General features: G+C 50.8%; 1 protein-coding gene across 4 annotated transcripts in view; it reads right to left on the bottom strand.

Moving 5' to 3' along the window:
• The window catches only part of SRPK (SR splicing factor protein kinase), a 184,248-nt gene that overhangs the window by 110,573 nt on the left and 58,202 nt on the right, over positions 1-15,473 (bottom strand). The window contains exon 1 of one of the 4 annotated variants that reach the window (XM_071690908.1): positions 5,528-11,001. The exons of 1 other annotated variant lie outside the window; for it this stretch is intronic. In XM_071690908.1, coding sequence (XP_071547009.1) covers positions 5,528-9,267 — 3,740 coding nt within the window. In that variant the 5' untranslated portion in view covers positions 9,268-11,001. Of the gene's footprint in view, positions 1-5,527; positions 11,002-15,473 lie in introns of those variants that run through there. 2 more of the 4 variants (XM_071690907.1, XM_071690906.1) reach the window with 2 other exon arrangements.

The following is a 15,473-nucleotide window of genomic DNA, read 5'->3' on the forward strand; positions in this document are numbered from 1 at the left end:
ATATATTATGTAACACATCGTAGTTCATGCCAGGTTCCAATCCACTGACTTGTTCTAACAAATTATAAACAGCTGGCTGCCCTGTGCGTGATTCGAATCGAGGCACGTTAGAAAAGGCGAGTCGAAACGCTGTCCACTAAAAAATGTCTGCGTGTATGTATATGTGTCTGTTCGGATTGCCTGTCTAATAAGTTTAGCCCTCCTCATGCCACTCACTGACCAGCCCTAGAGGGATGGATGAACAGCTAGACTGACTGCGGCGATTCAATGATATATAACAGAAAAAAAAAAAGATGAAGAGGTACCAATACAAGGATGACCTTTACCCCAGACAACCTTTTACACTTCCGAACTCGACCAGCGTACAATATTCAGGCAGGCTTGTGTGTGTGTGTGTGTGTGTGTGTGTGTGTGTGTGTGTGTGTGTCATGACCAGCCGCTGTTATTTCTGTCAAGAACACAAAACCACGTCCAGCCCGAGGCAGCCCCAGGCCCACGTCAAAGACCAACAATCCCCAAAATAAAAACACAGGAAAGTTGCCAAACACTGGTTTACACGCACGTACACACACACACACACACACACACACACACACGTTCCCACCAGGACACGAGCGAAAATAATCCGCCGTCGAGGTAAGTTATATAATTATTTTCTTTCTTTTCCACGCGCTCGCCCCTACCGCGAGAGCGGCGCTGGGTCAGCAGGAGCAGACGACTGATCCATCGAGGAAAAATTTTCGCTTGGCTCCTTTCAGAAAGACATAATACAGGCGGGGAGGACTTCCAGCCCCTCCTACGATACGCTGGGACAGTGTCCCCTCCATGGATATGAAGTCTGAAACAGTCCTGCTAATTCTGAAAGGTGTATAGACCACATACCTCACCAGGGAAAGTAAAGGACAGCCCGACTTTCCCGCAAGAATCCTTAAAATACTGTTCTTGTTAGCTCTCTCTCTCTCTCTCTCTCTCCCCACCCCTGCTCTCACGGCTATAATGACCTTAATCTCTCTCTGCGCCGTTCTAATCCCCATTATTTCTCCCAATATGCAGTTCATCAACACACACATGTACCACAGGACCCGGGAACCCCCGTTACATGGTAAAATATGTAAAAAAGTAATTATAAAAAAAAAGTTAAATTAAAAACTAAATTAAGAAAATGAAAAACTGAGTACCACGAACGCTAGCCCAGGACACGAAAAGAAATATTCCGAAAGTCTTCGCGAGCTTAAGACAAAAGGTGGAACTCAAGTCAGAATGGCATAGTTAAGGTGGGAGGAATGAGAAGCCTTGTTAGGAGTGGTGTTGAGGGGGGAGAAGTGCGGGAAGTGTCGAGAGGAGGACTTCCTGTGTGTGTACAGCGGAGGGCTGTTGGCCCCACGCGCCACCACCGCACAGACCAGTCAACCGTAGACACGCTGTATGCATGATGACATGGAACTATATCCACCTTCCCACACCTTTCCGCACACCTGTGTATAAAAAATATATTGTTACCTTCGACATCTTATAATTAACTTATTCCCCTCCAACTATCTTCACTTCTATTAAGTATGAATCATCTTTTACGTTTTACTTTGTTTCTTTTCCCCACTCATCTCTCTCTCTCTCTCTCTCTCTCTCTCTCTCTCTCTCTCTCTCTCTCTCTCTCTCTCTCTCTCTCAGCGCGCCATTCAATAAATCAATGTAAACATGCTGCAGTCGTCTACGTCACATTCCCTCATCATCCATCCGCTGCGCAACAGCAAATAAATATAAACCTCTTCTACGCCGCCTGGCCATCTAGTGTTACGAGTGGCAACCTCAAGCATCGCAAGCAATTGAGACAGCCAGACTGCCCCCCTTCCCTCCCCGACAGTCTCCGCAACCCAACAACCTACCAGCTCCTAGAACCCGACAGAGTCTGGAGCCCCGACAACCCGCCAGCTTCTGGAACCCGACAGCCTGACGCACACAACAAGGAAGCACACACCATTTTTCTCCGCGTTCCCCAGCGTCAGGCGGCAGACACACTGTCTCAGCTCATCCCAGACAGGCGCGTCTCCTGCCGTCCACTTTGCCCCTGGCCAACTACCGACCGAGCCCTAGGGACAAACACACGAGTCTTCCTTTGCGCCAACAGAAACAACCTTCTAACGCTAAGACCTACTTAACTACCTCCATATATACAAGTCAGAAATTGGTGTAGCATATCCCTCCCATATGCTACACTTTAGCAGCCCTAATGTTGCAAAGTCAAACCGAACATTCCACCAAAAAAAATACCAAAAACGTGTCAAGTTATCCATAATCACACTAAAGTTACAGCGACTGTTGGCACTGAAAGGCTAAAATACATTTCCTTCTCTTAACTACACGGTCAAACTTGTCACCGCCGCCCAGGAATTCAATTTCCAGGCACCCGCCCGTTGCTTATGCTGCACAAAACTATCGGTGTAAATGCATTCCATATGTCTCAGTACCTGGCCCACCTAGCATAGCGTTATATACCCTTTATCCTACATCAAGGCTGAGATTAAAACAACCTTAAGGTGTGTAAAAAGGGGTGGGTGTGTCAGGGTTGACTCTGAATGCCTTGACTACACACTGGGAGAGTCTGGTGAGGCGTGACTTGTGATGTGGTGGCGTGTGTGGCGTGCTGATTGTCCCGGAAGGCCATGCTGAGTGTTTGGAACGCCACGCCAACTCTCTAGAAGGCCATGTTGAGTGTCTGGAGGGCCATGTTGGGGGTGTGGAAGACCATGTTGGGTGTGCGGTTATGTGAGAGGCACTAAGGTTGTATGAGGTGAGGCAGGGTGACACAAGGTGTGAAACATCCCTCGAATACGCACTTGTATTCGCATGAATCTATACACTCAAGTTTTTCGAGTGCCTGCAATGTCTTGGCCAGGACAGAGAGCCCACGGCCAGGCAAATAAAGTGATTAAACTAACATAAGACCAAGGTAACGAGAGAGAGAGAGAGAGAGAGAGAGAGAGAGAGAGAGAGAGAGAGAGAGAGAGAGAGAGAGAGAGAGAGAGAGAGAGAGCCTCGCTATCTCAGAAACTCTTCTCCAAGGCCGGCACTCTGCTAATTTTGGAAGTGTTCCTCCCCACATTAGAGTAAACAGAGGGATCGTAAGTGGCCTAAATCAAGTTTCTCTCTCTCTCTCTCTCTCTCTCTCTCTCTCTCTCTCTCTCTCTCTCTCTCTCTCTCTCTCTCTCTCTCTCTCTCTCTCTTCTCGGGTTAAGAAAAACTCGTAATAATTTCTCTCTACTCCTGCCAAGAACTATTTGCAAATTGGTGACCATGAGTTAAATATCTGACCTTAACTCCGGCGACAGCGAATGTCGAAATACTGGATCCAGGATGTAACCGAGGCATGACCTTCAATAATCTCCACTTGTTCCCTCCCAACTCCTCCTCAACTTCCTTACCCCTCTACACCGGCGAACCAACACTTGCCCAACTAATTCCCAAATAGTTTCCAGGCAGGTCCCCCGTACAAGACTGCGTCTCTCCTTGTAATATGCTACGCCCCAGGAGATGTGTCACAGTAACTCCCTTCTCGCCCCCTCCGCCCACACCCCACTTCTATCAGCCCTCTCGTCCCACACCACACCCTCCACCCTTCCTTTCCGCCACAGCACGCCCTCCACCTTCCCTCAACCACAGCAACACAAAACTGAGACTCTTCCCCTACGATGCACCCAAGAGCTGATAAACATATAGTTTTAACATATAAGCACGACGGTGCGACCCGTTGCACGATTGTACGCAAACCTCAAGCACAATCTTGCAAGCCTTTAGTACAATCGTAAATGATCCTCGAGGATGACGGTACGATCATTGACGATGACGGATTAGCCTCTGCAAAGGTCCGGCCATCATGCCCCAAAGATCGTACCGTCGTGATCAATTCACAGCGCAGCAAATCGACTACTGGTTATGACTCGACCATCAAGCGCTTGAAAAAGAGCAACGTCAAAAAATATACGTGCAGGAAAAATACATATCCACAACGCGTCAGCTGTGGAGTGGCGGGAGTGCCGACTGCGACGCTCACCCGTGATACATGAGAACAAGGAACGTGCTCCCGACACTAATTAAAACACTAAACTTAACACAAATGTTAGGGACAAAAATCACCACAAATGTCAAGGAACGCGGCATGAACAACTCATTAGAAAGTGACTTACCACAAGAGGGTAATCGAAATGTTCAGTGTGTGTGTGTGTAATTAACTATTTCTACTGTAATTAACTATTTCTATTTTAAAACTCCCTCGCCGTACGGCGAGGGAGTTTTAAACAATCGTGGGGGCCCATACCTCGTGGAGTCTTCCGAGGTCTTCCCCTACACAGCCCGGGCAAGGCAAATGCTGCTGGACTGGATCGTTGGTTGACCAAGCTGTTCGAAGCCACAGCCCTTAGGCCCACAAAGTCCCCACAACCTGGAGAGTCTGGTATACTTAAATATTCTCTACTATCATACAACTTACACTTATGTATGCTGTCTGCATAAACTATTCATCCACCACTATCATACTACAAAAGTACCTTTACCTTTTCAAAAGGTTTCTTGCTATATTTCAAGATATGTCCTTTGGTTGAACCATCCCCAAACCTCCACATGAAACGTTATCAATCAGTTTCAAAAATTGAAATGGTGATCAAGTCACCCTTCAATCTCTTCTCTTTTATGGTGAGCAAAATCTAAGGGCTCTGGCCTTTCCCTGTAAAAGCTCTTAACTCCAGTGCTATCTTTGCTGCCCTCCTCTCGACTTTATTAGATGTTTGTGCTTCTTTAGGTGTGGTGACCAAAACTGAGATGCATATACTAGTTTTGGCCTTAAGTAGCATGCGAACAGCTTGCTGAATACCCCCTTACCCATGAACTGGAAGGCAATCATATTTGTACAGCAGTCACTAAATTTCCTTAACTTTTTCGTAAAGTGGGACTTCAGGCGGCAAGTTTAGGACGATATCGACTCCTAAATCTCTTTTAAACTAAGATTCCAGCATCTTTCTTCCAGCTACATGATATCCGCATCGAGGCTTTCCTCTAGCCACTCATACTCACTAATTCACATTTACTGGGGTTGAGTTTCATCAGCCACGCATCAAACCACCTCTGGAGTCTGTCTAGGTCCCCTTGTGAGTTGATGCAATCCTTCTCGCTTTTCACTCTTACACTGTGTATCTGCCTGTCTGTCCCCTATCACATATAACCTCACATTCAACATTTCATTTACACTTGTTCACTTTCCCGCATGAGCGAGGTAGCCCCAAAAACAAATGAAGAAAAGGCTTCATTCACCCATACCCATAAAATAAGTCAACATAAACTACTCAGAAGGGACAATGTGTTCCTTCCTCATTGTTCGGTCTCAGGATTACCTTGAACAGAAGATATTTCGAAAGATGGCTGAATTTGACGTTGACGGCCATGATGTGAACTCTTGCAATCAACAGACCTAAAGCCCAAGTAACCAAGGAACTCTCCCTAGTTACTGACCTCCAGAGCGAACCAGGTCAATACTTACCTTGTGAACTTGTAGGGAGATGGGTCGATGCCGTATAGTATCCTCTCGACACTGGTGGGTCGTGTTGATATCACCGTACTATCGTACTCTGTGTCACTATCGCTTTCTTCTCCACTATCACCATCACTAATAATGGCCTCCTCACTACTAATCCGCAACACACTAAGAACGCCTTCCATGCTCCCTGCGGCGCTAGAGAACTCCTTGTTGATAAGGGCGGGAGCATCCTGGAAGTGGGTGTCGGGGACATCGAGGGTGTGTAGGTCGAGGTGTGCAGCAGGAGCCAGTGGTTCTGGAGTGGATGCCTCTCTCACAATCGGCAAGTCGCTCACTGCGGACTGGAAGGATTCGGTGCTGAGCTGCGGAGTGCTGAAAAAGACGTGGCTGGAAGGCCTGCTGGTGCTTCTTGTCTGGCTGCCGTCGTCGGCCAGGTCGAGTACCATGCTCATCGTTGCACTCTGTCCAGCTTTGCGATTACCCTTGCCTTTTTGCCGCGCGAACGACGGCTCTTCGGCGTCCTCCGCCGATCTCTTCCACAGGTTGTCCACGGTGTCGATACTGACGGACTTCATCTGGTTCTTCAGGAGGGGGCTCTTACGGTGGTGCAGGTATCCAGGCTGGCAGTGCTGCGCCTGGAGATGGGACTTTCGCTTTTTGCCTGCATCTTTAGCTTCCGAGTAGTTTTCATTAAGGAGAGTGTAGAAGTCCTTCTTGAGCGACAGGATCTCTTCCCTGAGGCTGGTGATGTCCTCGCAGGAGGAAACATAACAGCGTTCCTCGGAGTGCACGGCGTGGTGCGCCTTCTTGCCCTTACGGCTCAGGATCTCGGCCTTGATGGCGGTGATCTCATTCCTGAGGGTGGTGATGTCCACGGTGGGCAGGACCGGCCCAACCACCGCCGCCGGATCCTCACCCAGGGCCTTCTCGGGTGGGGCTTTCCCCGGCGGGTCATCATCACTGGCCTGTCTAGCCGAGTCCTGAGAGCCAGTCAGAAGTTTAGACGATGGTTGTGAGGGTGGTGGGATAGTGGGTGGCCGAGGTGGTCGGTGTGTCGGTGGAGAGGGCGGTGGGAATGTTGGTGGTGCGGGTGGTAGGGAAGTGGGTGGTAAAGGTGGTGGGAGAGCGAGTGGTAAAAGAGGTGGAAAGTCGGATGGCGATGGTGGTGTTTGTGTGTGTAGTTCTGACGGTGGGATAGTGGATGGTAAAGGTGGTGGAAGAGTGGGTGGTAAAGGTGGTGGAGGAGTGGGTGGTGAAGGTGGTGGGAGAGTGGGTGGTAGAGGTGGTGGGAGAGTAGGTGGCAGAGGTGGTGGGAGAGTGGGTAGTAAGGGTGGCGGGAGAGTGGGTAGTAAGGGTGGTGGGAGAGTTGGTGGGAAGGGTGGTGGGAGAGTGGGCGGTAAGGGTGGAGGGAGAGTTGGTGGGAGAGTGGGTGGTAAGGGTGGTGGAAGAGTGGGTGGTATGGGTGGTGGTTCTGCCGGGGGAGAGGGCGATCGGTGTGTGGGAGGCGAGGGAGGTGGGTGAGTGCGTGGCAAGGGCGGTGGGTGAGTGGGTGGTGGGCTGGCAGGCGGCGAGGCTACAGAGTAAGAAGAGGGTGAAGGTGGCGGGTAAATGGACGGGGAGGGTAATGGGAGAGTGGACGATGCTGGGGGTGGGGAGGGCGGCGGGTGAGCGGGAGGGGAGGGAGGAGGGAGGGAGAGTGGCGGGTGAGAGGGAGGGAGGAGCGTGTCCTGTGAGAGTTTCCCTGGCGGGCTAGCCACTTCATCCTGGTGGCCGGGAGGATCAGCTGGCTGCTCTCCCGCCGCTGTTGCTGCTGCACAAACACTCCACACCGCTGTGCTAGACTCACCCCTCCCCCCTAGCTGGCCTGCACTGGTGGTGACCGAAGTGACGTGTGCAGCTAGGGCGTGGGTGTGGGGCGTGCTGCTGCTGCTGCCCTTCCCGCCGCGCTCTGACCTCTCCTGACTGAGGCAACTATCAGGTTGCGGTGTTGCCGTCTGCTGGTCTGGCCTGCACTGGGGACTCCGCTCCGGTTCCCTTCCTACCTCGTCAGTCGCTCCTGCACCACACGTACCCCTCACATCACGGGGAACCACACAAAACAATACCTTGTGGCCGACGTTTTCTCCATCGGTATTTTCCTCACCTTGGGTCGCGTGGAGGTGCCCTTGAGATGACTCCCAGCCACCAGCACCCGGCAGGATGGTAGGGGCTGACCACTGGTCCTGGGATGGGAGGTCGCGGCGTTGGTCAACCTCCTCTTGTTTGGACTCCCGCGTCAGGTCCAGTATGGCCCTAATGACCTCCTCACTCTGCCACTGGACATCCGGATCGACAGGCAGGTCAGGCGGAATGAAGGGTTCCTCCTGACCCGTTGTGGGCGGGGTCAGCTCCCTGGGGAAGCTGGCGTCGGCTGACCACTGCCGACGGTTGAGTTCTACCATTAAAGTACTCCTCACAGTGACGCCTTCGTCAGGATCGACCACCTGCACCATCTCTTCCACTTCCGTGTCCGTGTCAGAGCTAGAGCTATGCTCTACGTGGGCCAGCGACGCCTCAATGTCGTCCTCTAGACTCTGGTCGTAATCCACGACACCCGAGAGGTCACCTGTATTCGCGGGCAGCGCCTCCAGGGGCACCACTGGGGACGGCTCATGGTTTTTTAGGGGAGCAGAAGGGGACTGGTCGGGTAACGGGCTGGGAGACGTGGAACTCACCGCGGAACTGACACTAGAGTCTGGCAAGCAGTAGCTGAGGAGGGCATCCAGCGATGCCAAGGATGCTAAGGACCCGCCGCTGGTAACAGACGATATACTATCCCGCCGCTCGTGGGCCAGAGCCGACGTCGTCTCCTTGGCATCACGTATGGCACGCATCATCTCCTCCTGCAGGGAGGTAAAGCCTCGGACAGCGTCCAGTATGGGGCTGGGGCCGTCCTGGGCCGGTGTGCCCACGCTAGTCTGGTCCTGGAGTCCGTTATGGCACTGCGATCGCTGGCCATGGTCACCGTGCAGGTGGTGGGCAGGGTGGGCGCGCGAGGAGAGAGCTTGCGGGGGGTCACACGAGGGATGGATCATGGAGGCACGCGGCACTCGGCGTGGTTCTGTAGCTGCTGCAGCGGCAGCGAGAGGCAGAAGTGGTGGTGGGGCAGTGTCTGGGAAGCCGAGGATGCCGTGCAGGTAATGCTGGGACAGGTCTGGCCGGTGCGGCGGGTCTGGTAGGAACGGGGGCGGCGGCGGCGGAGGTGGTGGCGGCGGCGGCGTGCCGCAAGGGGATGCGTGAGGCCCGGACGAGGCTCGGGTGGCGGACACACTGAGCGCCTCACCAGAATCTGACTCATTTGAGTCACGCTCACTGCTCCCGCTCACCGTGTCGGCCGCCCACGGCTCCTCCCTGCCACCCAAGCTTTTCCACACAACAGTAACCAGACGAGTCAACATGACCACTCCGACGGTAACACTCCACTGCCACACGGCCTGCATCCCCTCCACCACCCACCCGGGTACCAACCACTCACCCCACCACCACTCTTCACAAGCACTAGACTCCGGTACCGGACACCGTTTTCGTTCCTTGCGAGTGCGGCGACGACGCAGTTCCCGTCGTTCTCGCCTGTTCTGGGGAGTGTCTGGGGGCAGCTCTCGGGTGGGGTCCCGGGCATGATGGTGGCGACGTCCCTGGTCCGGAGGCAACATGACGCCTGGGCTCCACCAGGGTAGTAGGTGGGCCGCGTCCTGCCTGCCCATACCCACACCACGCCCACCTCCTTCACCTGCCACTACACACCTGGCAGTAAATTCAGTTTCACTACAACACCTCAGTTCCGCACGTCTTTCTGGCACACGGGTCGACACTATACTGCTTCAGGTAAGGCCTGGCCACAGTGGCGGTGGTGTGGGCATGAGTGACGACTGTGAGGAGTCAGGAGTCGTGTAGTGGTGCACTTGTGGTAAGGTGGTGGGGTAATCACATGATAGCCGGGTGTGGAGTGCGCTTGGCTCACGGCCGCGCCCCACTCACTGCCCGACGGGACTGCTCCTGCCTCCTCCCCGAGCTGCTGATGCTGCTGCTGCTGCTGGCGGCCCGCCCCGATCAGCTGGTGGTGGTGGAGACTAGTGATGGCGAAGCCAGCCGGCGCTGGCATCATCTCCGTCTCCCTGGGCACTCGGCCAAACTCCCTCACCTCTCCCCGCACCAACATTCCCCACCATTAACGCTCATCATGAGCCTAACTGTCAACTCGGCTCTCCTGGTGAGCCTAGAGAGAGCCAGCCTCGCCTCACTACTAGCAGACCACTACGCCACCATTCACAGTCCTGCTCGCCATAAATGATCCAAATGGCCGCCACGTTTCAACTTTCTTGCCGTAGCTAGAGACGACGCAGTTGTGGGGAGAGAGGGCGGGGCCATGAGGAGAGGAAGAGGTCTGGCTGGAGGAGAGGAGAGTATCACTGGGTATCACTGCCTCACCCCCATAGATACTAAACACACACACACACACACACACACGTTCTCCTCGCACACCATCACCTTATCTCCACGAACATCGCCCTTATCTCACACTCCTAGCACACGTATTTCACTCGGGCTTTCCTACATCCAACGCCAAGAGCACTTCACTTCAAAGCCTTAAATTTAGACCTGGTTAGGTAATGTGAGGTATAAACTATAGTTTTTACTGGGTAGTGAGCGAACGGGCGTGGTGTAGAGCAAGCACAGGGCGGCCACAGGGCGTGAGCGCACGGTGAGGGAGGCATCCGCTCAAAGACCTACATAATCCTGGAACCCGTCCCCGCCCACGGCAGGAAACACACACACCACACCCGTTCCCGCCCACGACGGGATAACAAACACAATACACTACAATCTTCACGTCCTCAGTGATAACCTACTATATTCTTATACATCAATCACCATGAGATGTTCTACTATTATCAATATTCTGTCAATGGCACAGAGACACTGTCCACTTCAAGGTCGAACGTCTTCCCTCCTCCAGAGCAACGATCGCAGGGTAAATAGCAACGACGGAGGGAGCCGAGGTAGTGAGTGAGGAGGAGAGGCAAGTGTGCAAGACACGGATGGTGGTGGTGGCGGAGGCGGTGGCAGCGCTGGTGTGGTGTTGACAGAGGAACCCAGGCAGGCGGGCAAGCAAGCAGGCAGGCAGGCAGGCAGGGGAGGGCCGGGTAGTGCAGTGCAGTCAAGCTCCGCCAGCCACAATCACCTATATCCTGGGTGGTCGCTGGCTCTGGCCGCCCAAACCCCAGGATCTTCCTGCAGACGGTGCTACTGCTGTTGCGTCTGGACTACAACAGCAGCGGCACCACTGTCGTCTGGTACTCATTCCCTCCGGCCCATCCGGTAGCCTATCATTACGGAGCATAACAACACAGTCTGGCTACAGGAAGTCGACGATAGCCACTGTACAGCAGCTGTTACCAAGTGTAAGGTGGATGATGGTAACCCACAACCCGCCCTGGACAGCGGATTGATTTTGCCGCTCTCAGCGGCTAGTTTATTGTGGACTCTATGCTCTCTCATCTTGTGAGCGGTACAGCAAAAGGATTACTGAGGTCACAAATGGGTCTTTGTTAAAGCCCTGGGGTCAGATGAATATAAGTTGTCACAATGTTGGTTCATAGATAAGCTTAGGGTCTTTCCATGCAGTAAACTCATTTCGTAGATACAAAAAGTAGATTCTATCAGAGAATTTCAGGTACCTTACCATAATCAATACTATGTTTTGCCATTATCCTAAACCAAGGTTATGTTCCCGTGAGTGTCCATAACTCGGACCACACACTTAACTCTGTTATAGACTAAGACGCCAACAGCATCTGCAGCCTAACATGAATCGAACAATGACATCATCCTGCGGGTCTTCTGAGTTTGTCATTTGTTCTATACAAGTTGGACTTGACACATTTTATGGTGATGGATTATAGAATTTAGGATTATAAGCCAAGCACTGGAGCTTCTAAGGGTATTCAGCACTCATGGTGACGGAGAAGCAATCCACAAGAGTTAAACTTGATTTACCAGCCCAGCAATACGCACATATTTGTACCTAATTTCTGGTTTTAGGGTACTTAGGGCAAGTAGTGTGGATATAATAATAATAATAATAATAATAATAATAATAATAATATTGATTCTTGCGAATTCAATTTCTAATGTAGATGCCAAATTGTTTTTATTCTAACGTTCTTATCTAATCTATCACTGTTACAGTGAGTTACAACGGCAAAACTTCCAGCCGTCCCAGTGGTGGAGTTGTGATATCCGCCAGTGGAGCTACCCTGCATTATGTTGTATTCAGTCAAAGATTCAAGAGCATTAGTTTGGCAATGTGTTGAAGGTGATGACTGTGAGTAATCAATTTCTTGTAGGAACAGGTAGACAGTTATCTGCCAGGGAGGTTGGGAAGTGCTGCAGCTTCCTAATTTTGTTCAACTGATGTGCTCCAGTAATATTATGTTTGTGGAAGTTACAGGAACGTATTTCTATTGTTTCATTATCCATGTGCTTCAATAACTCCGCGGAGACAGCATTATCAGGATCAAACGGCAGAAGGTTTAATCTTACCATGACACATATTTCAGGTATTCTAGCCTCAAATGCTATGTAAACCTAGTTCTCTCCTCGTTGATAAGTTCTCGGTGCTTTTGGGACAGTCATGCACAGTTTTCAAGGCTTTATTCCGCCTGTTTTCGTCTATCATTGGTTTAAAGCAGCGCCAAAGCTGTTGCGTGATGATCTACCAGAGACCTTACCAATGCCATGTAAACCATGACAGCCATCTAGTATCACAAGACTGTAGCTTTCCATAACACGTGACAGCACTGATTATATCAGTATAGCGTCGATTTACTTTTTGTACAGCGGCTGCAGTACATGTGACTGAGATACCAGGATATCTAACAGAAGAGATAAGGTCGATAAGGTTGTCATCAATTCTTAAGTATGAGGGTCCAGCTTTACGATCAGAAATTCGTGTATTGAACACTTCACTTTTTGTTGTTAAAATTCACCTTTGCCGTCGGAAATATTGGGGTGCGATCATTTCTATCTGTGGATTATCTTTTGAAAAAAAAAAAAACTCATAGGTTTACGTGATAGCAAAAACGAACATGAACCAATTCTGTCATTAGTTTGCTCGCCGTCTGCAGCTGGTTAGGATGAGTAACTCGTCTGTTTTTACTACATACGATTTTGTAAATAACTTGCCAGACTCTGCTTTGAGGAATGTGCTAATTCAATCCACTGACAAATTCCCCTCGGTCATTTCGTCTAAGTTCAGTCATTTGTTCCCTGGCTGCTGCAAGAGACGCTTGAAAGTTTTATCATTTAGGGTCCTCGAAGTTGTTTATATGTTCTGCCTATTCGTCAGCTATAGATTAAGTTCTTTCACAGTGGGATTAGTATAGAACATAATGCGGTCTGTTATTCAGTCCCTTCCTCCAATACTCTTTTTGGATAACTCAATATTATCAAATTAATAACAATGAATAGTTATAAGGTTATCCCTAAATGTTTGTACATTTCTAGGCTGAAATCCCTGTATCAGCCTGAGATACGTATGGACGGGTTTGCCTGTTCTTGTTCTATTGTTAATCTTCCGTTAAAAGAAGAGTTACAGTGAGAGAAGGAAGGCCAATAAACATGTCCTCCATGGAAGAGGAAATTATGCGGAGGAATAAAAAGGAATTCAAACACCAACAGACCAATGGGTCCTTTCGAGGCTGCCAAAGAAGTGACTTGATCATAACCTTCTAAGTCTTTAAGGAATTTGTTCAAGATGAAAGTCAACAGTTCGAGAGATGCAGACACACAGTAAACAGGCCAAAACAACATGTTAAGCAAACTTCTTGGAAAATGCACAGAATAACTTTCATAGTATCAAAGAAGGTGGATAAAATACACAAACAAAGTAAAAACAGCATGAGTGCTGAAACCAGACAAAAGTTTAAAAAGCGATAGGATGGGGTTCCATGGGTGTAAAGCCCCCTTCCCATACCGTGCAAATAAGTAATCATAAAACATTTCCTATGATTTTAATGTTCTCTCATTTTGCTTCTGGATTTCTTGCTTCTGTTTTAGTAAATAACTGAATTTTTCCTTTCGTCACTGGGGCTTCCGGGTCAGGCGGGAGGCTAGCCTGCTGCTTCATGACCTCCCAAGGTAGATGACATTTCGTAATGGGTGGACTCCCGCGGGAGTAGGGTCAGTGCCGGAGGTGCCTATCTGTCGGGGCTGATATCAGCTGTTCGCTGTTAACTTGGTCTCTTGGGAAGAGCAATCAGTGCATGAGGGCAGCGGGCACTCTGACTTCTGGCAGTTTACGGTTGATACATCTTTCCTGAACGACGACGCCCCTTGGGGCAGTCTACCGCTGCAACGCCTCTCTCAGCGTCGCCCTCCAAAGATCCTCCACCACTGAGATACAAGATGGCAACTGCTGCTGTCCGCGTGGTTCCATATCAGACAGCTGGCACACCGCCATCACGAGGGGGCAGGGGGGGGGTTACACGCATCCATTTAGAGGTAGTGGTAAACATACCAGGGGGACCTCTTTACCCATCCAATCAGCTACAAATGCTTCTTTCCCTCTTATTCCTTTAATGTTCCTTATATGATCTGGTTCGGCTCCAGGATAGAAGGGTCTTGGAAATTATCAAGTCCCAAGACGAGGATGGCAATCCTTTCAGGGTGTGAGGAGCCTCCTGACGATGGTAACTGCATCATTATCTCGGTAATTTCACTGATGGTGAGAAATTTCACTCATCAGCAGTGAAATAGAAGGCATAACGATACACAGTGTAATCCTTGCTTAGATGTGACACTCTCACTGCTGCACGTCGCTGAAATGCCAATTGCTTCCGTTCTCTTGCACGGCACGCCCCGCTCGACTCCTGCAGCAGTAGCCACGCCCCAGAACCTTCTACCACAACCATCAGCCCGCCCTCCAGTCACGCTTCGTCCCTGCCACACAATGTTCTACAGATAGACGGGCATCACTTCCCTACCACCCCTGGCAGTAGGGCCTGAGGTTCTCGTCGGTCAAGGAAGGCTTGGGAAGACCCATCCTACAGCGAGTCACCATGTACAATACTATCTGCAGTCCACCAGTGACGGCCAGCCACCCCAAGGCCAAGTGGCAAACAAAACAGGGAAATAGAAAACAAACTGGTAGTGAGGAGAGGTGGAGGCGGGGGTTATGGTGAATGTGGTGGAGGCGGGAGTTATGTTGGATATGTTGGGCAGGGGGTGGTGGTGGATGTGATGGAGGAGTTGTAGTGGATGCAGTGGGGAGGGGTGATGGTTGATGTGGTGAGGAGGGTGGTTGTGGTAGATGCAGTGGGGAGGAGATTGTGGTGGATACAGTGGTGAGGGCGTATTGGCAGGGAGAGGGGAGTAGCGGGGCATGAAGGTCAGACCAACAACATCATTGTAAGTTCAGTCGGACAGACTGCCTGGCCCTACACCGCCCTCACACCTGCCCTGAGCCATCGTCATCTGGCCACACCACACGCTGACACCACTTGCACACCTGCCTACCACCAGCTGCCTCACCGCACTCACACCTGTCCTAACCACCGTCAGCTGCAGGCCACGCCACGCCACGCCACGCCGTAATACTACACAAGGACATACCCACGCTGACGCTCTACACGGTCAGGCACACCGCTGACACATCAGGACACATCCATGGCGATCCTTACAAATGCATTCTTCTAATGATTCTTCTACTGCGACAAGAAAAGTTTGTACAATCAGCACGTCGAGGTAAACCACTAATATCTACACTACTCCTCCTACTGTACATATGTAACTCTCCAGCGGTGTTGTTGTACGGAGAATTCCACGACGAGTCCACTATCGAATAACACGTGAGTGTAGACTACGGGGTGACCAAACCTTTCAATATTTCCCTTGTGGATATTACGCATCT

Source organism: Panulirus ornatus, chromosome 49 (assembly GCF_036320965.1).
Source record: "Panulirus ornatus isolate Po-2019 chromosome 49, ASM3632096v1, whole genome shotgun sequence".
Lineage (NCBI taxonomy): Eukaryota > Metazoa > Arthropoda > Malacostraca > Decapoda > Palinuridae > Panulirus > Panulirus ornatus.